At 35.5% G+C, this 27,749-nt stretch overlaps 1 protein-coding gene and 1 pseudogene across 18 annotated transcripts in view; both read left to right on the plus strand.

The window, feature by feature from the left end:
* PTPRD (protein tyrosine phosphatase, receptor type D) overlaps nucleotides 1-27,749 on the plus strand; it is a 396,821-nt gene that overhangs the window by 218,809 nt on the left and 150,263 nt on the right. For 6 of the 18 annotated variants that reach the window (XM_023535084.1, XM_023535086.1, XM_023535089.1 and 3 more), the window contains exons 9-16: nucleotides 1,732-1,876; nucleotides 5,130-5,435; nucleotides 6,304-6,497; nucleotides 8,884-8,910; nucleotides 12,533-12,650; nucleotides 19,094-19,681; nucleotides 20,117-20,217; nucleotides 21,075-21,334. In XM_023535084.1, the coding sequence (XP_023390852.1) occupies nucleotides 1,732-1,876; nucleotides 5,130-5,435; nucleotides 6,304-6,497; nucleotides 8,884-8,910; nucleotides 12,533-12,650; nucleotides 19,094-19,681; nucleotides 20,117-20,217; nucleotides 21,075-21,334 (1,739 nt within the window). The remainder of the gene's footprint in view (nucleotides 1-1,731; nucleotides 1,877-5,129; nucleotides 5,436-6,303; nucleotides 6,498-8,883; nucleotides 8,911-12,532; nucleotides 12,651-19,093; nucleotides 19,682-20,116; nucleotides 20,218-21,074; nucleotides 21,335-27,749) is intronic. The other 12 variants (XM_023535093.1, XM_023535094.1, XM_023535095.1 and 9 more) reach the window with 4 other exon arrangements.
* LOC111744523 lies at nucleotides 431-549 on the plus strand (annotated as a pseudogene).

A 27,749-nucleotide genomic window follows, 5' to 3' on the forward strand; every position in this document is an offset into this window, starting at 1 on the left:
CTTTTAATGAGACAAATTAGCATTCAGTTATTTTATATCCTTATGACTACCTAACTGAGAAACAAAATAAAAACAGTGAAGAAAGTGGCAGTTTTTTGAGAATGCTACGGACGCTTGAACATTGATAGACCAATGCTGCTTTACAATTGTTTGTTTAGAGAATCCCTTTTATTTCTTATTGTTTGGTAAATCTAAAAAAATTTAAAGCTTTTGTATTTGCAAGTCAGAACACCCTAGGGATGTTTTCTCTGATTTTATATTTGAATTCTTCTTGACTGTTTTCTCTTTGTGTGAACAACAAACATTTATGAAAAGCTTTAAGATTATTTATGCCATTACTAGATTACATATTTTAAGGTTTACTACAGGCTAATGTTCAATCTGAGATTGATTACCCATAAACAGCTATAGCTGTCTAAAAAGCAAAGGCATCTACGGCCATGCCATCCTGAACAAGCCCGATCCCCTCTGAACGTGGAAGCTAAGCAGGGTCGGGCCTGGTCAGTACTTGGATGGGAGACCACCTAGGAAGACCAGGTACTATAGGCGTATTAAATAAAAAATAAGGGATTGTAAGCTAACAAGGGCCTTGCAATCTGTGAGGTCAACCAAGGATTGCCTCGCCTAAAAAAAAAAAAATGCAAAGGCAAATTTCAAGCATGAAAAGTAATTATAACATTTGATTAAAGAAACCTTATTTCAAAAGTCCTTTATGATAAAAGTTATAGAAACGTTTGTAATTTTTTTTCCAGATGTAGACTGTATTCACAAAGAAAGGAAGTTTTTTTCGTTTTATTTTTAACTTTTTATATATTTTTTTAAATTAAATTTATTGATGTGACATTGTTTAATAAAATTATATAGGTTTCAAGTGTACAGTTCAATAATACATCATATGTATATTATATTGTATGTTCACCATCCAGAGTTCAGTTTCCTTTTATCACCATATATTCGATCCTCTTTACCTTTATCTACCTCCCTTCTCCCCTCCTTCCTTCTGATTTCACTCATATGTAGGATGGGATATAAAACTGAAATAAAGGAAGTTTTAAAATTATTTTAAATCAACCTAGAGTGACAACATTTTTGTATAAATTATCCAACTTTCTTCAGTAACTAACATCTGATTTTTATCCCATTAGACCTTGGCAATTTTAGTTCTCTTTTATACCAATTTCATATAAACTGCATTCTAGTTTCTGTTATTACTTTTGGCCATATTTTCTTTGCCCCATTTAGATTGCTGAAGGTCATGGAAGATGAGCTAGACATCTCTTCAAATGAAATTGCACATAATGGGCATACTCCACTCTCAGGGGCAGGTGTCATTTTTTTTGTGGGCTCTGTCACAGCACCATGCCTGCCTCAAGGATAGAACACATCCATTGTGGTGGCCTCAATCTCCTTTTTATCTGTTTCTTTTGGTTAGTTGTGTCATCATTAGAAAGATCCCTGTGGCTATCCTTATTCTAATTGCCCTATTTGTTGTAGAAACTTGCCTTTTAAATGCTGATATTTTTATTATGCCTTTTAAATGCTAATATTTTCATTATGCAGTTTCCCTAGCAGAGTCTTTGATACTCCTTTGGTTCTGTATGTGATGTTTTGATGAGATTATAATCTTTATGACACAAATCTGATGTTCCAGGCATTGTGGTAAAAAAAAAAAAAAATTGCCCAAATCTTAAAGAAGATGACCGAGTTTTCTTTCTTGTTACATATCCACAGCAACGAATTACCATTGAGCCAGGGACTTCTTACAGACTGCAAGGGCTGAAACCAAATAGCTTGTACTACTTTCGTCTGGCTGCACGCTCTCCTCAAGGCTTGGGTGCTTCTACAGCTGAAATATCAGCTAGAACCATGCAGTCAAGTAGGTGTCTCTCTTTGCTTACTCTCTGCCCTTTTTCACTAGGAAGTGTTGCTGGCTTTTATCCCCAGCCAACAGACCTGCTACTTAATATGCTTAATAGTCAGTAGTCTCTATGCTAGTAAGTGTCTAGCTTTGGGGATTAGAGTACAGCTGTGACCTATGTTGGTTTTAAATTTGGTCCAAATAGTAGGTTTCGTTTTCCCACTTCTTAAATTGAAAGGCTTTCAGAGTAGTTAGGAGACCTCTACAAGAAAAATGGGTGATAGGAGTGTTAGATCAAGCCCCATTTACTGAACTACAAGACTGTAAAGCAAAATTCAAGTTGCAAAATAAGCAGAAGTGGCCTTAGCAAACAAAAGGGACATTGAAAGACCAAACTTTTACCTTTTATAAGCATACAGGTTTTAATTTTGCTAACCAACATCTCTTTATTTCATGTATTTATTCCTACTCAGAGAAAAGCTCAGCTCTTGTGACTAGTTTGTTATTAACTCTGCAAGTAGTACATGTGAAAATTTTGAACATTCACAGCAGATCTGTATTTGGACAAATTTAGGAACAATGAAATAATCACAAGTACATTTGCAATCCTAAATTTGATTTTGTTTCCTCAGGTTCAATTTCTTTTTGGAACTGTTACCCTAAAGAATAGTTGTGTTTATCACAATGGGGGTTCATTGTGTCCAGGAAAGATTGTTAAGATTGCTTTTTATGTAAAATATTACATGAGAGGCTGTTTTTGATGGCAAGTTTGGTGGCTTATAATACTATTTGCTTTTTATGAATAAGTTTTTATAGTTAGTCTATTAAATAACCACTTACTTTGAATTGAATAGTTTTATGGAGTTATTTCCTTAGATTTTAAAATATTTTATAAGTGATTTTGATATAGTGACATGCAGTACATATATATAATACAAATGCATTGAATTCTGTGAAGAGAATGCTATATTGACCTAATTTTTTGACCTATCTGCAAACATAAAATTTATATATTTTTAAAAGATGAATTTCCTTCTATATAAGCAAGTATTCTATCATTTTATTCTTCTATAGAAACAATATCTTTTAGGGGTTTTTGATAATAAAATTCATGTTCTTTATTTTTCTGAAAACATGATTATTCATATGAAAAGTATTTGGATCCTGCTAATTCATTAGTGATCATAACTTATTCCCATTAAATTTTCTTTCTTTTCAAATCTGAAGCATGTAAATTAATATAGTTTTGTATGTTTGCTTTGAATTCCAGATAGGCTAATAAGTAATATTGTAGAAAATAATTCTTAAAATCAGACATTTAATTAAAAGAAATGTGACATGCTTCAGTATTATATTTTGCATGGTTTATGAACTTGACTTTTTTGCGTACATACATACGTATATATTTAGAGACAGAATGGTTTACAAACTTGACTTTTTTGCGTACATACATATGTATATACTTAGAGACAGAATGGACTTTTTATAATCACCCCTAAAGCTTATCTCTCTTTGTTTATTAAAATAGAAGTTTCAAATGGTGTTGAATATACTCAAGAATAGAAGGTCCGAAGGTAGCAAAGTAGTGAAAACCAAATCAGCTTTTTAAAAAGAATTACAAATGAGTCCTTGCTGTTACATGAATAACTCAATTTCATTATGAATAATTATGATGCATTTAAAATAGTTTTATAATTAGAAATATAAGAACCTGTAGTCAGAATCAATAAAAATGATATTCTGGTGATTTTACAAATTTTATTTCAAATTTACAATGCTTTCTTATGAGAATTTTCTTTATGTCAGTACAGGGATCTTTTCATTTTGATTGACTGTAATGAAGAACACAAGACATGTAAATTAACAAAGATCAATAATCCTCTAAACAACCCAATATGCCTGACACTATATAATATTAAGACCTAGAAGGTCTAAGTAAATACTCAAACTACATATTTAAATACAAAAAAATTAGAAATTATTTACTCATTATAAATATATATTGCCTTAAAAATATATATGTATTTATGTATGTCTTATCCCACTTGTTTGTTTTTCTAGAAATATATATTATCACCTTAAAAATAAATTATGATAATACCTGCATTGTTCTTTATTGCTTTTTAGTTTTTTCCAGTAATGATATGTTTTGTTAATTTGATGGAAATGATTGCTAACAAGGTGAATGGTTTATTTTAGAACGGGCAATAAGTTTACCTTTTAACTATTTTATAAACCCTACTTTATATGAATAATTATGTAGAAAATGAAAGTAATTATGTACAAAACGAAAGATAAGTCATATCTTTTCCAGAGGGTTCTCAGGGTTTTTTTTTTTTTAACCATTGTGTTTAATGTCTATGTTATTGACATTTTGTAAGGGATAGATGATAATTATTGATTTACCAAAATTTGCTGGTGGAATCTAATTCTTCACTAGCAATGGTGTCTCAAGAAGAGTTATAATTTTTAAAAAGCTGAAAGCTGATGTAGGGTAAGTACAAGTTACAGTCAGAATCAACAAGCCTGACATTACTCTCGGGTAGGTAAATCTTGGACTATGCATCTTCATCCTTTATTGATTCTGCATGCTCAATGTATATGGGCTATGATCAATATTAGGTTAACACTTTTCATTAAAACTGGTTAGGCATACTTAGTTTTTACAGATAGTCAGAGGGAACCCTTTTATGTTTGTTGGGGTTTTGTTTATTTTCTTTAAAAATGGAATTGGTGAAAGGATATCTAATAGTTATTGCAGTTTTTTACACTTAAGAATCCTTTGACAAATGAATATTGTATATGAATCGCCCTCATTCTAGAAAGTAGAACTGAAAGATTGAAACAGCATCTGTAAAGCATCATCACGATGCTTATGTAATAAATCTTGCATTATTTGCAGCTTTTTTGAAGTTGAGTAGTCTGCATAGTAGGGCTGGGGAATACTGAGGGATTGGTTTAGAAGAAGAATTTAAATTTCAGGTAGGTAATTTTATTGGAGGCTCTATTATCTCAAGCTTTCATTTTCGCATATTCCCCCCATCCATTGTTTAACCTTTTCTTTGGTCGTTTATTTATTTTTTGTTTATTCATATTACTAAGCCAAGGTACATAATTTATCTTTAAAAGTTTAAGTTTCAAAGCTTTATTTTCATTTTGTTGCCCTTAATGTTCGTTTATTTATTTTTGCCTTTTCTTTTGTTTTATCATTTTTTTCCAACCACTCCTGTCCTTTCACTCAAACCCTCCTTTAACTCACTACCAAAATAAGAGCCATCAGCTCCTCCTCAAGACATTAGTTGCACCAGCCCAAGTTCCACTAGTATTTTGGTAAGTTGGCAACCTCCACCAGTGGAAAAACAGAATGGCATTATTACTGAATACTCCATCAAGTATACTGCAGTGGGTGGAGAAGATGACAAACCTCATGAGATTTTGGGAATTCCTTCGGACACTACCAAATACCTTTTGGAACAGCTGGAAAAATGGACTGAGTACCGGATAACTGTGACAGCCCACACAGATGTCGGCCCTGGTCCCGAGAGCTTGTCCGTGTTGATTCGAACCGATGAAGATGGTATGTTGCCTCTGCTACGTCAGTTTGCTCCCTTCTGACACAATCTTGGTCTGCTGTCTTTTGATAGGCTAACAGTAATCCATTTTTCTCTGCTCATCTTTTTTACCCAGCATCGCTATAACATCAGTAGTTTTTGCCAAAGATCTACCTTTGCTACAGCCTGGACATTTTTTTTTTCTTTCAATCTCAACACAGTAATTTGCTTCCCTTTAAAAGAACAGTTTGCTCCTATGACCTTGCAATCCAGGCTCTTCCTCTGTACTTCCATCTAAAGTCTTCTGCATTTTTCTTGGCTTTTTGTAGTCACTTCTTTTACATTTTGAAGTTAACATTTTAAAACTACCTTCTTCTTGCTGCCTTTTTGTCTTGCATTTTCAGAGACATTGATGCTCAACATTTAATTTTTGGCATTTGTTGTATGGAATACCTTTGATATGAGAAAAAAGAAGAAAATCCATATAGTCAAGAATCTTTTTTTTCTGCTAAAAAGAAACCTTTAAAAAACACACAACAATCAACAAGCAGTTTTTGTTATTATTTCAATGCTATACCTCTTTGTGCTGTAATGCTTTGAACCTCAAAGCATCTTCCTTGGCTTTTGTACATTTTTTACATGTTTTTCTATTTCTCTGATACTCTTTTTTTCTTCCATATTTTTTTTTTGGCATTGGTCATGTTTTTTGATCTTTTCTTAAAAGGTAGAGCAGATTGGTTGAGCATTTTCATTGGTTGAAAATGTTTGTATTCCACAAAGGAAACATAGTGGGTCTGCCCATTTTTTTTTTTTTTTTAAACCTAAGTAAAGAAAATGCTCTGGCTGGGTGGGACAGTGCCTATAATTTTCTTTTATCCGATGATGTTGTTCCAGTTCCTAGTGGTCCTCCTCGCAAAGTCGAGGTAGAGGCTGTCAACTCAACATCTGTTAAAGTCTCATGGCGCTCACCTGTGCCCAATAAACAGCATGGCCAGATAAGAGGATACCAGGTGCATTATGTGAGGATGGAAAATGGTGAGCCCAAGGGCCAGCCCATGCTGAAGGATGTCATGCTGGCTGATGCACAGGTAAGCCTCTAAAATTACATACCTATGTTTTTACATGATATTTTTTGTTTCTATGGCTTGAAATGGCTGCCATTTTATTTTATTTTATTTTATTTTTTTTTTTTACGTTTTAAAATCCTGTACAAAATTCTTGGTTTTAAAACACACGATGTGTATTTACCTTTACCTTTTCAATCAGAATTGACATCAAGTGATGAAACAAATTGTAGTGAAATGGCACATCTGATTAACAACATGTTACTTTTTCTTAAAATACAGCTATTTAACTCTCTATTGCTACATCTGAGTTTGCCTTTCTGACTTCAAAAAAAGACCGATTTAATCAAACCAAAGGGAAGAATTCTAAGAAGCAATTTTGCTGATAATATCTAATTTCTGCTGTGCTAAAACTACTTGGAATTTAGTTGACCTAATTTCTAGACTTTTTCTGTTGAAGAATAGATATTCTTATTCAGGGAAAGGTATCCAGATAGTATTTTCTAGTACTTCTTTATTAAATTGCCTGTTTGATGAAAAGAATCATTTAATATCCCAGAGAATGAAGATAATGACCATGATAAAATTTAGAGTTTCCCAGGGAAAAATTGGGAATCTCCTATGCTGAGCCAAGTTAAGAAATGTATTGAAAGTAGTTAAGAATGTGAGAAATTCTCTTGATGCTAGGCCCATTGTTTACAACCATATAGTCACAACTTGGTTTTGTAATATGCTGTTTCAAATAGAGCATTAACATTTTTTTCATGGTAGAAGTGATTCAAAGATAGTACCCTAATAAATTCATCTGTACATAGTTTCCTAAAGTGGAGAGGAATATTTCAATAAATAACTGCCCTACTGGGGATTATACATAACCCATAGGCTATCTTACCTGTGCTTGGTCTAATAGGGATGGGATGTTATGAACAAGAAAGTGCTTTATCGAGCATGTTGGTGGATGGGAATGGCAGTGGATAATATTTGTAAAAATTTGAAACTTATTTCAATGGAAAGTTTCTTTTTTCTATGAAAGTGAGAAAGATTATGATCTAAATTGAGAACTGCTACTTGAGAAATTTGCTGATTGAGAAATTTGGCATCTTCATCTCTGTGAAAATAAGAGGGCAATAAATATCCCTATGACTCTGAGGAAAGTATTTACCCCAGAATCTTAATACAATCACATCACAAAGGTGCTTATATTTCCTTCAGTTTTGAAATGATCTAACTAAAGGGATCTGGATTAGTGGCTAACTTATCTACCTTCGGATGGTTGGTTTGAAGGCCACTTCAGTAAATTTAGTTGGAGATTTATTGTGTCCCTTAGACCAGGGATCCCCAACTCCTAGGCCATGGACTGGTAGTGGTCTGTTGCCTGTTAGGAACAGGGCTGCACAGCAGGAGGTAAGTGGCCGGCCAGCAAGTGAAGCTTAATCTGTATTTACAGCTGCTCCCCAGCACTAGCATCATCACCGCCTCAGCTCCACCTCAGATCATCAGGCATTAGATTCTCATAAAAGCTCTGGTCCCTGATGCTAAAAAAGTTGGGAATCACTGCCTTGGACTCTGGAAAAGAGCCACTGACTCTTTTTCAAGTATTTATTTTGTACTGCCTGTAAAATAGAAAGTTCTTATAGTATAAAATTAATAAAGTCATTGATGCTTATGTTTTATTTTTTAAGTCTGCAATGATGAAAAGAAACTGATATGACCATCATACTTTGATGTTCTTCTGTTCTTAGATAATCTTACATTATGGAACTGTGGTTCTGTTGTTGTTTTCATTGGGAATGTAGTAGTTAATGGAACTATGTAATACAAAATGCTTTAAATGCCACTCAGTCTTGTTTTTTCCTCTCTCGTCTACTTTGATTTTTCTTTATTAATTTGCTGATTTTCCTTGTGTGTTTTCTTTTTCTTTTATTTTTCTCTTCTCATATATTCTCTTTGACTATTCATTGAAATTTCATTACGTCTTGCAGGACTTCACTGTGCACTGTGACTATAGGATTTCAATATTAATGAAAGACGTTAATGACTTGAACTAACTATGTAACCTAAAGAAGAAGACAAAATAAATGTCACAAAGCAGTGTGCATTAGTTTTCTGCTATGCTTTATTGATTCATTCCAATGAACCACACATTTAAAAAAAATAGCTGGTTTTAGTGATAGCAATGCAGTACATATTTACTTTTGGCTTTTCTATTGGGAATGAAGGTGGCAGCATAACACACTATAGTCTTTGGGATTTTATTGTACACACTGCATCAGTTGCTTTTTTTTTTTTCCTACTTTTTTTTTTTTTTTTAAATCTAAGCAAGGCATCATTGCCTTTATCAGGCTACAAATTTCTCTTTATTTCTTTTTATTTTGTTTCCCCTCTCCCCAACCTTCTTAATATCAATCAGTGGGAATTTGATGATACTACTGAACATGTGAGTAGTTTTGGACTGCTTTATCAAAATAGATCACAAATGCTTGTTTTTTCTCATACTTCTCCTTATTTGTGATATGCCATCACAATTTGTTTGGATGCATGAACTAACACATTGTTTTTTAAATTATCTTCACTGTGGTACACTTTTTATTTTGGTTTTTATTTTGTGAAATTGGCATGGTGCTACTGATTGCATAAGAAATGTCATGAACTCGTTTCGGTGGCTGCTGCTAACTTTACTTGCAACACAGAGGAGGCCTGCTTTAAGTGGAGGTATCATAGACCAGAGAGTTGTTTGTTGTAGGCTGCTCATAAATCCTTCTTCGGGGTTATATATTCAGTGGATAAGATGACGTGGATCTGGCACTAATTAGCTCTATCTAGAAATGGCAATTCTCTGTTGTACCCATACAAATTTGAGTGAAATTGAATGGGCTGTGCCAAAAAGCAGAAAGCATCTCACTGAGGGAAGAGTTTAAAAAAAAATAAAAGATTTGAATGAGTCGATTATGTTATTAATTGAGAGCTTATATATAAGGTACTGTAGTGGGGTAGATATAAGATGTGACACCTGCCTTCTAAAGGCTTACAGTCTAGGTAGCTAAGAAGGATGTAAAGTTCAGAAAAGTTCTATAAAATACAACAGAAGTGATGACCTCAAGCAATGTGTAACTGATTAGTTAAAGAGTGGCAATGTCAGTAAGAGCTGTGAGTTTAGAGACAGTAGACCAGGATCATAGAGGAAGTGTTAAAAACTTAGTTGAGAACTTAAAGGATGAGTAGATATTGAAGAAGAGAAAGAGTATGTGTGTGTGGGAGGGGGCAATATTTTTTTGAAAAGGTGAGCACAACAGAAACAGCTATTGTGGCAGTTAAGAGTGATATAATCAGGTGACAACTTGCCAATTTGACAGAAATGAAAGGTTCAGATTGATAAGTTAATCCTAAATATAGCTAAGAGATAAATTTTAATATAATGTTGAAAAATCAACAATATGGCAGTTTTATGAACTTCTTTACCCATTACCCTTATTAAGACATGCATTATATATCATGACTGATATATGCATATATTTAAAATAAAGTTTTACAAAATAATCTTACCTTTAAATGTATGTAATTTTAATATTTATTTTGCATTCAGGTATATTTATTTTTTAATGCTGGTCATGACCGACTATATTGACTTCATGACCTACTGAATGGTCATTACCTGCAGCTTTAAAATTATTGACTTAGTGGACAAATTAGAAAGAAGAAAATTAGTAAAGAGGGAAATAAGTAAAAAGTTTTTTTACTAAGATAGACACAAAAAGATAAAAATTCAACTCAGTTGGGGCAGCAGAAGTGGAAAAGCGATAGCTATGATCAATATTTTAATAATTGACAAAATACTAGCTGATTAGATAAGAATTTGAGGAAGCAAAGAGGTCAGAGAATCACTCTAAAGCTTTGAAGATCCTCTACAATTCATTAAAATATGGAAGTAAAGAGGAGAATCTGCTTCTGTTTAAGCTTTAGTTAAGTTGAGCTTGAGGTAATACATAACAATCAAGGTAACATTTCCAGCAGACATTTACAATATATGTGCCACCGGAGCCCTGGTGAGAAGTCAGGGCTAGAGGTGAATTTAGGACCAGTGACTATGACAGAACATCTAAGAATGCCAGCTTTTAACAGGCAGGGACAAGAAGAGTGGAGACAGGATTGGAGAAGACAAAGAGAATGAAAATTTGTGGCCATGGTATGAGCCACACTACCCCAAGAAGGGACAGAAACCACAAAGGAAGTACACACACAGCTTAAAGAAAGAAAATGTAACCCAAGAGATGATGTGATCCAGGTAGATAGCGGTGTATACAGCTGAGACTGTATCACTGTTGAGGGCTCGAATTTTGAATCGTATTACTTATATCATCTTGTCACAACAGGTGCTAGAGGAAGGACACTTGTGGTTAACCCCAATTTTATAAATAAGAACTTTTAAAAGGCTGAGTACATAAATTTTTGCCACAAGACTTGGTGATAGAACCAAGCCTTGCCTTTAATTTTTCTCCTGGCCTCTCCTGCTTCTAGAAACACTCAGCGGCATGTAAGGGGAATCTTGGAAACAACGATGCTGGCGTTTACCCATTATAACTTTTGGAATAGCTACTGTCTGCCATAATTTAAAATGCCATTCTCGGGTGGTTCACCTGGTTTTTATATTCTCCATGATGTTAACCATTACAAGGTCCTGAAAATAAAACCTCTCTTCCAAATTTAGTTCATTTATCTGGCAGAACAATATTCCCAATCACTCGTCAACATGATATCTGAAATTCTTGAATTTCCACACTGATGATATTCCTTCATTTTTGAGAAAAACACACTGTAAAAGCTGTCATATTTTGGATCAGATTTAACAATTGAGTTCTATAGTACCCATTACAGCCTTGCACAGAAAAATCCTACTGTCTTCCACACAATCCAGCCTATTTACTGAACTTTCACTTGTATTGTCTTTAGATGTGGAAGACAATGACATTGTATATTTTCTTAAATTTACCCACACTTAATTTGAATACATAACTGTGCCAAAAATCTGAAAGGGTTTTTTCACTGCTCTGTGTGTGTGTGTGTGTGTGTGTGTGTGTGTGTGTGTGTGTCTGTCTGTCTGTGTGTCTGTCTGTCTGTCTAAAGAAAATACCAGGACAAATTAATAGCCAGCACCCTATCTAAATCATGGAATCTCCAATTTGGAAGAGCAGTTCTACAATCATCTAGTTTTAATAACTATCACAACTTTGGAGCCTTAGTAAGGGAAAATTAAGAATTTTGATAAATAGCTTATGATATTTAACATTTTCTAAATTCACAATTAATTGGACACATTTGTGATATAGACTAAGTCTTGTTCTTTGGTTTTAGATTAACAGAAAATTCTCCAGACGAACAGAAACTTCTTTGTATATAATGATTTTAGTTCATAGCCTAGCCTACACAGTTAACCAATAATATGTTACTTGAGTCCTAAGAAACTTCTCTGGCTCTCAGGATATCTGGGTCCAACAGATCAGCCATTTGGCAAAATACTTACATGGTGATAAAACAGACTGCATTGGTATCAGCCCCATCATCAGCCAGGCCGCAGTGGATGCATATGGGTAGCTGTTACCATAAAATAACAGCTAGTTTATGAATTGCTCAGTACGAGCCAGGCCTAGTCCTAATTGTTTACCTGATATAAGCCATTTAATCTCCAGTAGCCCTATGGGGTCTTATTTCAACTTTCACATAGGAAATTGAGGCACAGAGGGATAAACTCATATACCCCTCACCAAGCTCATAAATAAGGGAAGGCAGGTTTAAATTCAAGAATTCAAGAAGTCTGGCTCCAGGTTTTATGTTTTTATCTACTTTCCCTTAGAGCTGCCTCTTAGAATGGCTGAAAATCCCACATCGGTATCAGCATGAAAACAGATTATCCATAGCATGAGCTCTAGGCATGAGACTTCCAGTGCTTCGCATGGCTGAAGGGGAGGTGCAAGCATGTACAGAATGAAGATGGGTGTCGTGATTTTCCCCCAGGGCATTCATAGCATGTTTTGAATCTATGTCATTCTGTCGTATTATTTCAGGACATGATCATTTCTGGGCTACAGCCTGAAACGTCCTACTCCCTCACTGTCACAGCCTACACCACCAAAGGAGATGGTGCTCGCAGCAAGCCCAAACTGGTGTCCACCACAGGGGCAGGTAAGTATATCTTGCATATTTGTTTTTTGAACAAGTTTTGGGTGGCGATAACACTAATTTTCCAAATGATGTGGGTGGCTTCTTTCAGATAGAAAAAATTATTAGGCCGCGGTCAACTTTTTACATATGAAGAAAAAATTAGGAATGTACTTTGCCCAAATTATTCAGTCAGTCATTTAACAAATATTTATTTGAGCATCTACTATGTGTTGGACACTATTCCCATCACTGGGGATATAGCAGTCAACAAACTAGAAAGACTCTGCTCTCCTGAAATTTATTTTCTGACCAGAAGTAGATAACAAGTGAGCTAATGAGTATGTAATAAAATGTCAGGAAGTGATAAGCCGAAAGTATGTAGGCATTAAAGACAGGGCAGCCTCTAAGAGTTATTTTTGAAGGAACAAGTCCCATAAGGTTCTGGAGGGCAGATTATCTATATCAACCTCTCCCAACTATACACCCTGTTAGAAGAGCTGCCATCTTGAACTAAGTAATGGCTTAGTTTTTATTTTTTGGTTATTTTCTCCTCCTCACTCCTTGCTGTGGGTATTCTAAAGAGGACAAATTGCACAAAAGATTGAGTACAGAAAAAAAAAATGAAGAATAACGAAAAGGTTAAATAAAGCAGATTGCTCATTTCTGAAGAACGACGCTTCTCAATACTTTTTACAATTATTTGGTCAGCCACAGTGGGAAAAGCCAGTATGAAGGAAGACCTGGCATTGTAAAACCAATCAATTAAGAGATAATTACAAAAGGATTTTCCTCCAACCCCTTTAGATAGAAATCTCCCATGGAACATTTAAACTGTGATTTGATTTACTCCTTCCGAATCACTTCTCACACAACTTTTTAGGAACACACCTCTATGTAAAGGCATAAAGCAAAGAACAGCTGTTATGTTGAGTACCCTCCTGGGTGCCATGCTCACTGCCAAATTTGTCTAAATGTCATAAGATTTGCCTCACTCACATCCTGCCACCTGGAACTGCCTCAACCAACAGGATTACAGATGGCAAAATTCCTTCAAGATAAAGTCTTCTGGGCTGTTTTTTTTTTTTAAGAATACTGTTGTATCATGCTAATTTAGTATCATGCATAAGAGATACATGTTCAATGGGGGCACACAGACTGTCTTGCTATGGAGCCAGCCTCTATTGGAATATAGACAACCAAGGGTAAATCTGTGAAATTTAATCCCCAAATGAAGAAAATATATTTCTTCTCCCATATTTATTTATAACTGTCTTAATAAGCCTGAAATGTCTTACATGAAACATAAAACTCCTATTGCCCATAAGATGGGTGTCCTATAATGAGAAAAAAGTAGAGGATTTATAGCTAAAGTATGTGGATCCTAGAGAAAGAAATATTATTGTCTATTTTATTGGCTATTTTAAAGACTAGCTCATCACTTTTTAGTCAGCATACAAAAAATTAGAATTGTGGATCTTATTTATGTAGAGAATTATTTTGGAATTTTCATTCACAATTTCAGATCTTTATCAATGGAGACTTGAGTATGAGGCAGGCAGGACTTACAATTTAGATGTCTGTACATTTTTCTTGAGACTTCCCCACTGAGCTGGGGTTCCAGGTGGGAGAATCCAGATTTATAATCCCTTTAAAAGAAAAGCTCTAGTTTTCTTTGTTGCCAACCTATTGTTTAAAAAGCATTCCCCAGTCATGGTTTATCCCCAGGCAATCAGTGAACACATTAATTTTTTTGTATACTATTACAAAAAAAATCCTTATATTATGTAACTATGACAAATTATTGCATTCATCACACAGATGTGAGCTTCTAATAAACCACAGTTACAAGGTTATTTAGTTATAGCTGCCACAGAGAATTCAGAAATTCTCAGGAAATTTTATTTTAATAGTAAAATTCTTGATTGTAGGATGTATTTATGTATAATACATTATCCCTAAAGTCTATGAACAATCATATCTATGAAACAGAGTACTGGCCATAACTTAAGCAGTCCATGTAGGATTTAGGTAACCTGAGAGATGTTTTTTTAAATAAAATTTTCCCTTTTATGTTTCAATGATTATGACATTTTGTAGTTTCTCTGTTAATACTCCCATTGTTCTATATCCGTATAATTGGTCTACTGCCTGAAGTCTTGAGGTTTAAGGCAATCATCAAATTTGTTGGTTTGAGATTTTTTCTATATTTTTAAGTAAATTTCACTGCTGAGAAGCTATGTTTAAGGATGATAAAAAAAGATGACTCTGACATGGAGAATTTGGAAGTAATAAACGTAGGCCAGTCACTTATGATCGTTTCTTCTTAAGTGCTAGGTTAAATTAAGGCTAAGTTTAAAGCTTATCGGTACTGAATGTCTTGGTTGATCTCCAGCAATTGCTATTGCTAAGAAGTAAAGGGTGGCATCACATATATACCATGTTTGAAGTCCTGAAAGATTTTTAAGATGGGAGAATGTAGTAAAGGAATAAGGAGAATTAAAAAAGGAAAGGGAGAAGAGATTTTATACACACACACACACACACACACACACACACACACACACACACACGGCATGACGTAAATTAGAGTTAGCTTATTTACTGAGCAGCTGGGCTCTCTCTATTCCTTCTAATATGTTCACTAAGACACTGCTAGGTATGGCCTCCAGGCTCTCCTGAGTATTAATTTAATACTCTTTCATCTTGCCAACTCTCCAGCTCCTACGATGGAGTAAGCAGAACCATTAATCCAACTGCTGTATGACCTTTAAGAGTGGTCCACACAATAACCCTAGGCATCAGAAACTTTGAGTCAAGCTCCACATGCATATCATCTACTACACATCTTCATTTCCCCACCGAGAATATGCATTGATCAGAAGACATGGACCCTGCATTATCCATCTTTATTTTTCCACCCAAAAGGCTGTATGCCAGTATATAAGTTTTTCCACAAAGTAGATGGTAAATGTTTCATACATAGAGTTTCTAGAAATCAGAAATGAAATGGATTTCATTGCCAATATATGATTTGGAGAATTTCTTTTAAACATAAATGCAGTGTTGTAGACTCTCCTCATTTATTTTCCTTTTTTCTATCTGTTACTCCCTGGATGAAATATCACAACTGCCCTGAACCCTCACACCAATTTAAACTGATTCTATCCTTCACGTACCGTGGTACTTTTAGTCATTCCCTTCATTTGGCTAGCCTCTCCTGAGGCAAGAACTTCGGAGTTCTTCCCTGAGCTACCTCAGCATTCATTTCCTCCTCAAATCCTTTACTTGTATATCTTGGGCTTCAAGACTGGTTGTGTCATAGTTTTCAGGCTTAAGGAAACTTCTGCCAGGGGAAAGAATAACTGCTGTAGGCTGAATGGAGAGCAGACTGAGATGCTCCTGACGCAGCATGGAAATTAGTAAGTCAGAACTCCTAGTCCTAAAGCATTACTTTGATCCCATGATTCCAAGCCCACAGCGTGTATATCCCTGAACAAGAAAGGGCATGCCAGCATCAAAAAAAGAAAAGAAAAATAAAAAGATCAAAAGATAGTAGTCCAGTCTAAGCCTTGACTACCACAGAAGAATATTGTACATTTTCATAAGGCCAGTGACCTTTTCTCTTAGAATTTACTGGCTTATTATATTTCTTTAAATTTATACCACAGCAATATTATCAAGTGAAATACCAGATAATAAAAACATAATCTTATATGGCTGACAAATATTGGAATACAACACTATTTGTGGTTTATATCAAGAAATTTAAAAGTGTTTTATTTATCCTACTTTACATGTATCTTATAGAAATAAGATGTAAAGATGTACAGTGTATGTAAAATTATTGAAACTAGAGCTTTAGAAAATTTTGATAAATATATTTAATAAAATATATTGTATCTGGAAAATGTTGAGAATTAATAGTTATGTTTCTACCCAATATTTTCAACTGGGTTTTATTTATTGAATGATGTATCCTCTACTGAAAGCCCTTTTTTTCCTCAGTGGAGTCTCAAGTGTTTAATCCTTGACATCATTGACATTTTAATGGGCATATCTTGTAAATGTTATGCACACATAAAAGGAAATTAAGGATGCCTGCCAATGTCTACATTAAAATGATTTTAAATGAAAATAATTTAAAATATCTTTAAAATTAAAATGCAGTAGTTACCCCTTATCTACGGGAGATATATTCCAAGACACGCAGTGGATGCCTGAAACCACGGTTAGGACCAAACCCTACATATACTGTTTTTTCCTATGTATACATAACTATGATAAAGTTTAATTTATAAATTAGGCATAGTAAGAGATTAACGATAATAATAAAATAGAAAAAGTCAAATACTATACTGTAATAAAAGTTATATGAATGTGGCCTCTCTCAAAATATATTGTACTGCACTCACCTTTTCACTTAAAGGAAGCACTTTATGAATTCTCTTTGGCATATCTAAATTGCCAACATCACTACTCTTGTGCTTTGAGGCCATTATTAAATAAAATAAGTGTTACTTGTACACAAGCACTGTGATACCACAGGCAGGTGATCCGATAACCGAATTGGTTACCAAGGGACCAATAGGTGGGAACTATTACAGTGTGGAGAAACCAGACAAAGGAATGAATCACATCCTTGGAGAGATGAAGTGGGATAGCTCAAGATTTCATCATGGTTACTTAGAACAGCACACAATTTAAAATTTATGAATTGCTTATTTCTGTAATTTTCTATTTAATATTTTCAGCCTATGGTTGATTGAGAGTAACAAACCACAGAAAATGAAATTATGGATAAAGGGAGACTACAGTAAATGGAATAATTCGAACACTCTCCAACTGTGACTGGGCTGTGTTTTGAGAGTTTCTTAGTTGATTGTAAAGATCTCTGGATGTGTATTTTCCTGAGAAACAATGAGTACACAATTTTTGATTTGGTTTGATTTGGTTCATAGGCCAACCCTCAACACACACACATATATAATGCCATTACAAACTTTAGGAAATATTCTTTCTATACATTATGGATTAGCTGAATTATATGAACTTACTATGAACCTACCCAGCATGTGAAATAAAACTATTACTTCATTGGTGAAGGACAGAAATATCTTAATGTGTTCCTGGTAAAGCATGCTACCACTAGGGTTCCACCTTTCTAAAATATATAAACGAACAGGATAACTAGGTCATTTCTGAGGTTAATATTGTGTGTATTGTTTCATCATCTTTTTATTGTTGTTTGCTTATTTTTATCTATGTCCCCATGATACTATTTTTAATTGTCTGATTCCCATTAGTGTAAGCTTTCCTGCCTTTCTATCATCTCTCTTCCCCTTTCTATTAACTTGGCTTAGTTTTGATTCTGGTGATAATGCTTCTTCGCCCTCTATCTTTGGACTATTCCTAAAGAAACATGGCTCTGTTGTGTTTATTTCTGTCCATCTCTGTGGATTCCAGGAATAATTGCTCTCCATTAAAAAAAATTACAGTTGTAATAATCTATTAAATGAGTAGATTAGAATTTTTCACATATCTGTTTTAACTTGAAAAGAAATAAGTTATATAATTATGGGAATTAGCCCCTGACTATAAAAGCTTAATATTCAGAATATTAATAATTATGATTAATATTGATGAAGTATAAAACTCGTGCTAAGATTTTTGCATTCATTTTCTCACTTAGTATTCACAACAGCAGTATGGGGTAGGTCTTAATGTAAGTCCCATTTTATAGATAAAGAACTTGATGATGATGACTGGTATAAATGGTATAAACAAGAACTGCAAATTAGATCTACAGTGAGTCAAAACAATGTTATTTTGAACTGCTTTTTAAAAAAAACTTATAAGCGGCATAAAAGAATAGTTAAGTGTTTGGGCTATGGATTCAGATGGACCTGAGTTTATATTATAGCTTGTTTTCTTATTACATGTCTGACCTTGCACAGTGTTCTCTCTTTCTGGGTTTTATTTTCTTCTGATAAAAAATGAAGATAATATCTAAGAACATATAGTGAGAAATGTAAATCAAATGAGATACTCCATGTAATGCTCTTAGCACAATGCCTGATACATTCCATGTAACCAATAATTAAATATGTTATAATTATTATTATTAGCTGTATCTAATTGGCTAACCTTTACTTGGATTCATTTCTCTGTGCCATGAACCTTCATGTGTGAAGGTATGAAATGTGAAGATATTAAAAACAGTTCCTTATATTATTATTTCATTTGTTCCTATTTTCATTATCAAATGTGTTCATTATCAAATTATGGTATCTCAACCAAGCTTAATAGAGAAGGAGCAAATTTCTGCACTAGTATAAAGACCAAGCATTGACTTTCTTTTAAGTAAAGAAATGGGAATGCCCACAGAATGGTATTTCTATTCAGCAGTGATTGGAATGCAAGCATCCACATAGGTTGACCTTACCACTCCATCCTGTGTGCTTCAGTTCCAGGGAAACCGCGGCTCCTGATTAACCATACTCAGATGAATACTGCTCTCATTCAGTGGCACCCCCCTGTGGACACATTTGGACCTCTTCAGGGCTACCGTCTGAAATTTGGCCGGAAGGATATGGAGCCACTCACTACTCTTGAATTCTCTGAAAAAGAAGATCACTTTACAGCTACAGACATCCACAAAGGAGCATCATATATCTTCAGGCTCTCAGCCAGAAACAAAGTGGGCTTTGGGGAGGAGATGGTGAAGGAGATTTCTGTTCCGGAAGAAGTCCCAACTGGATTCCCTCAAAACCTCCACTCAGAAGGCACCACTTCAACTTCCGTCCAATTATCTTGGCAGCCTCCTGTCTTGGCAGAGAGAAATGGCATTATCACCAAGTATACCCTTCTGTATAGGGATATCAACATCCCTCTTCTTCCAATGGAGCAGCTTATTGTTCCCGCTGACACCACTATGACACTCAGTGGCTTAAAACCAGATACCACATATGATGTAAAAGTACGTGCTCACACGAGCAAAGGGCCCGGGCCATATAGTCCCAGTGTCCAGTTCAGGACACTGCCTGTGGATCAAGGTAGGATTTGTCTGCTATGGCCTTCCTCCTTTAAAGGAATGTCGGTCTTTTGGAAATCAGTATTTTGAAGCTATAAATAACTGATCGACCCATTCATATTAATAGGTTCAGCAAAAGCAAAAAGGTAAAGTATATGAAACTTAATATGTTTTGGATGCCTTAGATTTCAGTTACACAATGCCAAGCAAGTCTGGCTGACAGCACCCCAATGTCCTCAGGTAAGGAAAACAAAATATAGTTGACTGAAATGGAGAGAAAGAAAAGATCTGTATGAGAATGAGGTATTTAAATGAATGCTCTGAACAGGTAGGCGAATCACACTTCTCTCTCTGATCGAAGTAGAAAGCATCTAGCTTAAACCCTGTGGTCCATGGTGGAAAAGGACAGATCATGGTTTTTAGGAGTAGTTTAAATACACTGTTTTTTCTTTTCCAGCAGTGTTTGCAAAAAATTTTCATGTCAAAGCAGTAATGAAGACTTCAGTGCTACTGTCTTGGGAGATTCCAGAGAATTATAATTCTGCCATGCCTTTCAAAGTAAGTTCTTTTCTAATGCATAAGGAATCACGGGTAAAAGTGGAGGGGGCAGTTCACCTGGGTAAGTCACTTACAAAGCATAAAGGCTGCTGTGATTTGACCACACATACTTGCTAGTCTCATTTGTGGCTTTCACATAACACCTTAAGTCTGGCACTTTGGCAGTGTGACCTTTCCACTCTTAAGAGAAGGCAGGAGCTCAAACCCAGTGCTGGCCTTAGTTTGTAGGTCGCCTCCTATTCCTAAGTCGAACTTTTTACATCTAAGGTACTGCTTTTCTTTTTCTACCAGAAAATGAAATTTGCATGGTTTCTACTTATGTATAATGCAATATCCTGGGATTTAAAAAATGTGTTTACTGGCCTAAATTCTTTGCACATTTTAAACTCGAGTTGAGAGTTTAAACTCCTTTGAGAGAGACAGAGATGCTAGCAAGGAGCACAAGTCTGAAATAAGTGAAATAAAGAATAGAGAAACATTTTTGAAAGTTAAAATATGTTTAGGAACAGGAATGGAAACGTTTAGAAAAAAGATGTGGATAATATATCGAAAATCTGAATCACTTCTGCACTCATTTCATTTCTGTCACATACAACTGACAAGTCAAATATTGAAAAGTTATTGTGCATTTCTTTGTGTATTTTTGCTAGAGTTAGAAACATTATATCATTGTATAGAAAGAACTGAAATAAAAACTGATGCACTCTCTAGAATTTGTGAACACTTACAGGCTTAGGAATCGTCCCATATTAGAATTGAGCTGACATGCATTTTCTATAAGCAAGTGCACATTAGTTTAGAAAATATGCATCGCCTCTCTGATAACCAAATCTCTATGATGGGTTATTCCACTCTAGATTCTTTATGATGATGGGAAGATGGTAGAAGAAGTGGATGGCCGAGCTACACAGAAGTTAATTGTCAACCTGAAGCCTGAGAAGTCATATTCGTTTGTGCTGACAAATCGTGGAAACAGTGCTGGTGGGCTGCAGCACAGGGTAACAGCGAAGACCGCACCAGACGTACTACGTACCAAGCCTGCCTTCATTGGGAAGACCAACTTGGATGGCATGATTACTGTGCAACTGCCTGAAGTACCTGTAAATGAAAATATAAAGTAAGTGGACTGAAGAGTTAGGGCTGCAGGATAGGAATGCCAGTAAGCAAAAAAGGAAAGTTAAATCTCAGTATTATAATGGTTAGAAAGGAATATATTGTTGTACGTAGGGTAAAAGATTCTTCTGCCTAGGCTCACAGTTTTGTCATTTAAGTTCTGTTGCACTGTGTTCTGGCATTCATTACAACACAGGTTATCATTAATTTAACACTGGGTGTTTTCTGTGTTCCAGGAATAATATAACTTAGGGGAGATAGAAAAGCAAATAGAACATGGCCGTTACTATGAAGGAGTTTATGTCATAATATATAGAATAAGCTGAATGGTTGAATAACTAATATCTGGCAAAATATTATAATTGTTAGGAAGTCTTAAAAAGTATTATAAAGCTGAAAGAAATTTTAGGAAATTAGATAAACAAACATGGTATATGGCACTAATATTTTATACAGGTGCTGAAAGAGAGAAAGATAGAAAGATACAAGTTAAAGTTGTGAATGCTACTGGAAAAAAACATGTAACTTAGAAAATGCAAGTTTTCTGGTTTGGATGGAGCACAGTGTATAAGCCAATGGGCCTGAAGTAGAAAATTAAATCCAGTTAATTCAGGAATTTGTTGGCTGTATATAGCTAGTTGATTGCAGCCAGTAGAAGAAAACAGTGTTTTCACTGAAGTGTACTAAGTATGAGCACTGTGGTAGGCCTGGAGAATAAAAAGGATGTGGTCTCTATCTTGAAAGAGCTTACCATAGAGTGGAGGATATAAGGAAGTAGATGTAATACGTGCTAACAGTGGAGTGATACTCTATCTTAAGAGCAAACCAGAATGGAATGGATCAAGGAAGTTTCTGACTTTAATCTTGAAGGACAAATAAGAGGGATACAAAAAATTAGAGTGAGAAGATTATATTTAAAGGCCCGTTAGTAAAGGAATCAAGTGATTAGGTAAGGCTGGAGCCCGGAGTGCCCATCTAAGCATGGTGGGAGAGGTATACAAGAGCCAACTTATGCTCAGAAGTCAGGATTAAATCCTGTAGACAATGAAAATTCATTAAAGGTTTTTATGCGGTAGTGTGGCATGGTACCATTTATATAATATCCAAGTTTCCTTTTTTCCATTTTAGGAAATGTTTATTGAGTGTCTACTGCCTGTTCGACACTGTGTTACACCCTGCTTGGGATAAGACTAGATCCTTCCTTATTTCTTCTGTCTCACATAATCAAGTTTAAATGAAACTCACTATGAAAGACTCGGAGGTCAAACCTCTTGGAGGTCAAGAGGCATTTATACATAGTTTATAGACCCATAGAGCCTATATGTTCAGTAGTAAGCTGACTTGATTTAGGACAGTTCTTAGAGAACATCGCTCCTAAAGGTGTATGTTGGAGGAATTAGAGCAACGTAGTGAGAATTGGTGGGAATTCATCACACAGTTAGTTGATGCTAGGCAAATAAAAAGATTCTGAAGTACAATGGTGATGATATAACTAGAATGAAGAGGCAAACCAGAGCAATAGTACAGTAGGAATAGGTAGCTATTTTAATGAAGGAATTGAGGCAGACAGAAGCCTCATAGATGGGGTCTGAGCTTGGATAACAAAGTGAATGATGCTGCCACTCATCCTAAAGGTTTAAAAAAAAGAAAAATCAAGAGGAAATTGAGTTTAATTTTGTATATGTTGTACATTGTGCTGTCAGTAAAATATCTAGTTGGAGACATGGGCTTAAAAAAATAGAAATAAAGATAGACATTTGAGGATCGTTAATGGAGCAACAATGGTTTTATGGGAGGAGATAGACTCACCGAGACAATGAGGTGGAACTATGAAGCAAAAGGCTAAAAGTAAAGGTCTCACTAGGAAGAAGAGAGCAAATAGAAGACACAGAGTAGGGATCATTAGAAAGTTAGGAAAACTGAGTCAGGGTCAGAGCAAAGGAATTTTTAAGAAAGTAGGTACAGTGAGAAATTTCCAACTCCAGAAAACTTCAAGAGGGTGAGTGAAAAACAAGCCATTAAGAACGAAAATTATAAACAAGAAGTTTTAAAATTGTGCCATTTATGAAATTTCGGAAAAAGTGATAAATTTGGGCACTTTAGACTCAGCCAAAACAATCCTTCCTGAGAAAACTTTGTTATTTATTTGATAAAATAATTGGCAAATTTCAACCAGATGATGGAATTTCTAAAAGATTACTAAAATAAATTCACTGAGTAATAAGTTCTCTATTTTTGTTCACTCGTCTTTTTATAACATTCAGTTTTTTATAAAACTGAAAATGAGAATGGAATATTAGTACAATTTTTATCCTAACACAATTTAACATGAATATGAGGTTATATTTATTCACTGATTTATTTAAATATTCTGTTGATATTTTTTTGATCTTCCCCCATAGTGCCAGGCAATGTTTCAGGGATTTAGTAGAAATAACATAGACTTTTTTATTGCTCTTATACAACACAGTTAATTGTACAATTTGGACAAGTAAAAGTTCAGTCAAAGTGGAGTCCTTTGATACCAAAGATTAGAAAAATAGTGGAGGCCACAGGAGAGGTTCCCAATCTCCATTTACTGATTCAGGGATCCTGGAGAAAGTGACACTTAAGCTGAGGTTTAATGAATGAAAAGAAGTTATCTGATACATGGCCATGGGTGTGGGGAGACACCATTTCAAACAGAAGAGAGCATAATGCGGAAACAAGATAAAGACTAGTCTACATCTTCTCCATCCATTAAGACTTTTTAGTTGCCATTCAATGAACGTAAAGTCTATACACACTATATTGCCAGTGCTAAGTCTAGGAATAGAAAGATGACTGAGATAAAGCCCTAATTTACAGTGGAAGAACAGATACAAGAAAAAGATAATGTGAATATAATGGGGTGAGCACTGTCAGGTACTGTAGAAACATAAGTATGGTTTTAGCTCAACTTGGATGTCAGAGGAGGTATCTGAAAGGAGCTAATATTTAATCTGAGTGTTGAAGGATGAGTAAGATTTAAAAGTAAAATAGTTGCAAACACTGAAAGAACAGGGAAAAGATATGGACTATAAACTCAATCCATTCAAAAACATGTACTGTCTTCAGGGAAGGAGCAGTCGAAATAAGAAAATAGTATAGTATATTCTGCAGTATTTACTATTAGTTTTCAAGACTTCATTTAAATGAAAAAAATTATCTTTAATGGACATTTATTTACCCAATCGGCTTGGTAGAATGTGTTAGAACCTTTGGGAAATGGTGTTTTAGTCCACTGGTGGTAGACTTTTTTTCATTTTCCAACTTCTGAATATTGCAGAATATAGTCTGTATTTTAGTGTTTTTCTTTAGCTTGTTCAATTTTTCTTTTTGTTTTATTTATGTACTTCCTCCTATATTTGAAGTAGGAATCATAAAAAGGGTAAAACATTAGTAACAAAGGAAGGAGAACATTATGAAACAGAAAAAGAAAGCAAACTTTGTGTCATAGAAAAAAAATTATATTCTAGAAATGAATTAAGATTCTCAGAAATATATTCTAGTCACTCTGGGGAAGAGAAAAGAGCAAAGACTAAACTAGAAAAGTACTCAAGTAGGAAATGTATCAGAACTATAGGAAATGAAAAAGCAAATCTCCAGTTAGCAAAAGAAAAAAAACCTAGATAATTTATATTTGGAGGGCTGTTACAAGTATAATAGCATAACATTACCCATCCTTTCTTCTAGACTAGTTCATGTGACATGGTCAAATATTACAGGAAGCTGTGTGCCATGCTGTGCCACTTCTAGTAACTGGCAAGTTTAGAAATCAGAGTGGAAAGTAGAGTTTGGAATGCAGATTCAACAAATGTTGAATATTTGTGGGTGAAATGAGGGAAGGAAACAATTGATTCCAGAGCTGTGGGGCAGGTTGCTTTTATTTAGGTGAAAGCTATCCAGAAAAAGACTTCTTAATTTGTTTTCTAGCGAAACGCAGTTTTGGTGATTGATGAGCTATTTTGTTTATCAGCGGAAACCATGCCTTTCTCATTTCTGGCCAAGATAATCGGGAAGGTTTTGATTACTACCCCTAATTCCTCAACACTTAAGAATAAATCTCTCTTGTAAATGTAATGCAGACATAGCTCCTTGCTTATCCATTCGTGTGTGTGTGTGTGTGTGTGTGTGTGTGTGTGTGTGTGTGTGTGTGTGTGTTTAGAAGCAGAGGCGCACCCTCAGGGAAAGGCTGAATTTCTCATGAAACAGTTTGTGGGTACTGCAGGTCGTGGTACCAGGAATTGTGTGGTGCTTCAGCCTTCTATTTGAATACATTTAGGAGGCAGAGCACCAGTCAGGAAATCTAGCCAGGCCACTATTCTTGAGAAGCAAATTGTGGTCACAGAGAGAACTTCTATGACTTTATAGAGCAGGATTTTACTCTGGATGGTAAGAAAAAAATAAATGTACCAAACAGATTGTATTAAGAGAAAAAGCTGCCGGAAAGCACCAAATATAAATTTATTTTCTAGTAACCACTTTATATTTAGAAAAACAGAAATGAAGAATAGTGTCTTATGAAAATTTAAATTTTTTTAGTCTTACTGATTTGGCTTTCAGATTCTCTACTTTAAAAAAGATACTGTTGGAAGCATGGCTTATAAAGCTGCTTCATAAAATTTGTGTCACCACTATTAACAGTTTATTGAATTGATGTATTAACGATTTAATGTTTAATGAGATATTATCCATCACATGTTGTCAGCTGAAGTCTTAAAAGCTTAAATTTGCTTTATAATGTACCAAAGATATTAGAGTAGTTTAGTTAAGCCTCACAATAACCCTGTGAGGTCAGTATTCTTCTCCCCATTTGCAGGTGAGTAAAATGAAGCCCAAAGCAGCCTGGCCAAGATCATATAGTTGATATAATAATAGTTAATAGTGACAAAGGTTCTTACTAGGTGCTGGTCAAAGGACATTGCACATCTTAACAAATGTGATCTTCACAAGAAGAATGCTTTTCATTTTATAGCAGAGAAAGTTTCCAGGAGAGCTAACTTGTTCTGGCAACACGGTAGCAGAACCAGAGAAGCAAGATTCGAAGGATGCAGGCAGTCTGGCTTCGGAGCCCACATATTGATCCATGGTTATAGAATTTATTGGCCAAGCAAGGAGAGTTTTTTTCTAGGACAACTGCTCAGTAATTAAGAATTCCATGACAAGTAGGCATCAACAGAACTGTCCCAGACAAACCTTGGTACCAAAAGTAACCAGGTACATATGCATGGCCATAGATCATGGAAATGGATAAATGTCATGGTGCAATAAAGTCAGCACTCTGCTGTAAGAATTTCAAAAATGTCCTGGTGAAAATGGCGGAGTAGGTAAACACTGTGCTCGCCTCCTCTCACTCCACATCAAAATTACAACTAAATTACAGGACAGCCAACATGAGGAGTTTCCTTAGGTCTAGCTGAACAGAAGTCCTACAACTGGGGACACACAGAAGAGGCCACTTTGACTTTGGTAAAAGGATTGGAGAAATGGAACGGGCTAGTCCCAAACCTGCATGTGGCTGTTGAGAATCAGAAGGTATATGTTGGCTGCGAAAGTCCCCCCAGAGGAGTGAGGGGTCCCGGTCTTAGACTGGGCTCCACAGCCTAGGATTCCAGTGCCAAGAACAAAAGTCCCTACAAGTTCTGGCTGTGAAAAACAGTAGAGATTGTAAACTAAAGACAGAGAGCCACTGGAGTCACAGACATTCTTCTTACTCGCTGATAGACACTTGCTCTGAGCTCCAGCACTGGTACAGTGGATTGAAAGGCACCGGGGACATACAGGGAGGAACTGGGTTGTCTGGCTTCAGGGTGAGGGCTGGAGGAGCAGCTTTTTCTCCCAGATAGAAGTGCTGGCAGAGGCCATTGTTTTTTTGTTGAGCCCTACCCCCTCCAGATGTGAAGATGCAAGTGGCCACCATATTTAAGTCTCCCTCAACCTGGCTAATGCTGGCCACCCCACCCTGGAGATCCCTGAGACCCTACCCCTCTTAACCTGCGAGCCCACCCAAGCTGCTTGCAGTGGCTTTTCCATACAAATGGCCTGTCTTGGCTCATGCTGCAGACTTTTCTAAAATCTCTCAAAGGTTCAAAAAACCCAAACAAGCAGCATCTGGTCTCAACATGCCCCATACCTTTTGTTAAGCAGCCCCAAACCCGGCACTAGTGGCAAGACATAAACTACAGCTGAACTTAGCCTGTGATTGGACCTTTCCCAGGAGGCCCTAAGACGTAACACACCAAGTGGATGGCTTCAGATGGTGTCAGAACACCACCTAAAACTGCATCAGAGGACAACACACCCAAAGAGCAGAAAAACCAGTCAGAAATGAAGGATACAGAGCCCTGCTAAAGTGAATCCTACTTCATCAGGTCAGCTCCTGCACAACGGCTCCTCCA

Source organism: Pteropus vampyrus, unplaced genomic scaffold (assembly GCF_000151845.1).
Source record: "Pteropus vampyrus isolate Shadow unplaced genomic scaffold, Pvam_2.0 Scaffold136, whole genome shotgun sequence".
Lineage (NCBI taxonomy): Eukaryota > Metazoa > Chordata > Mammalia > Chiroptera > Pteropodidae > Pteropus > Pteropus vampyrus.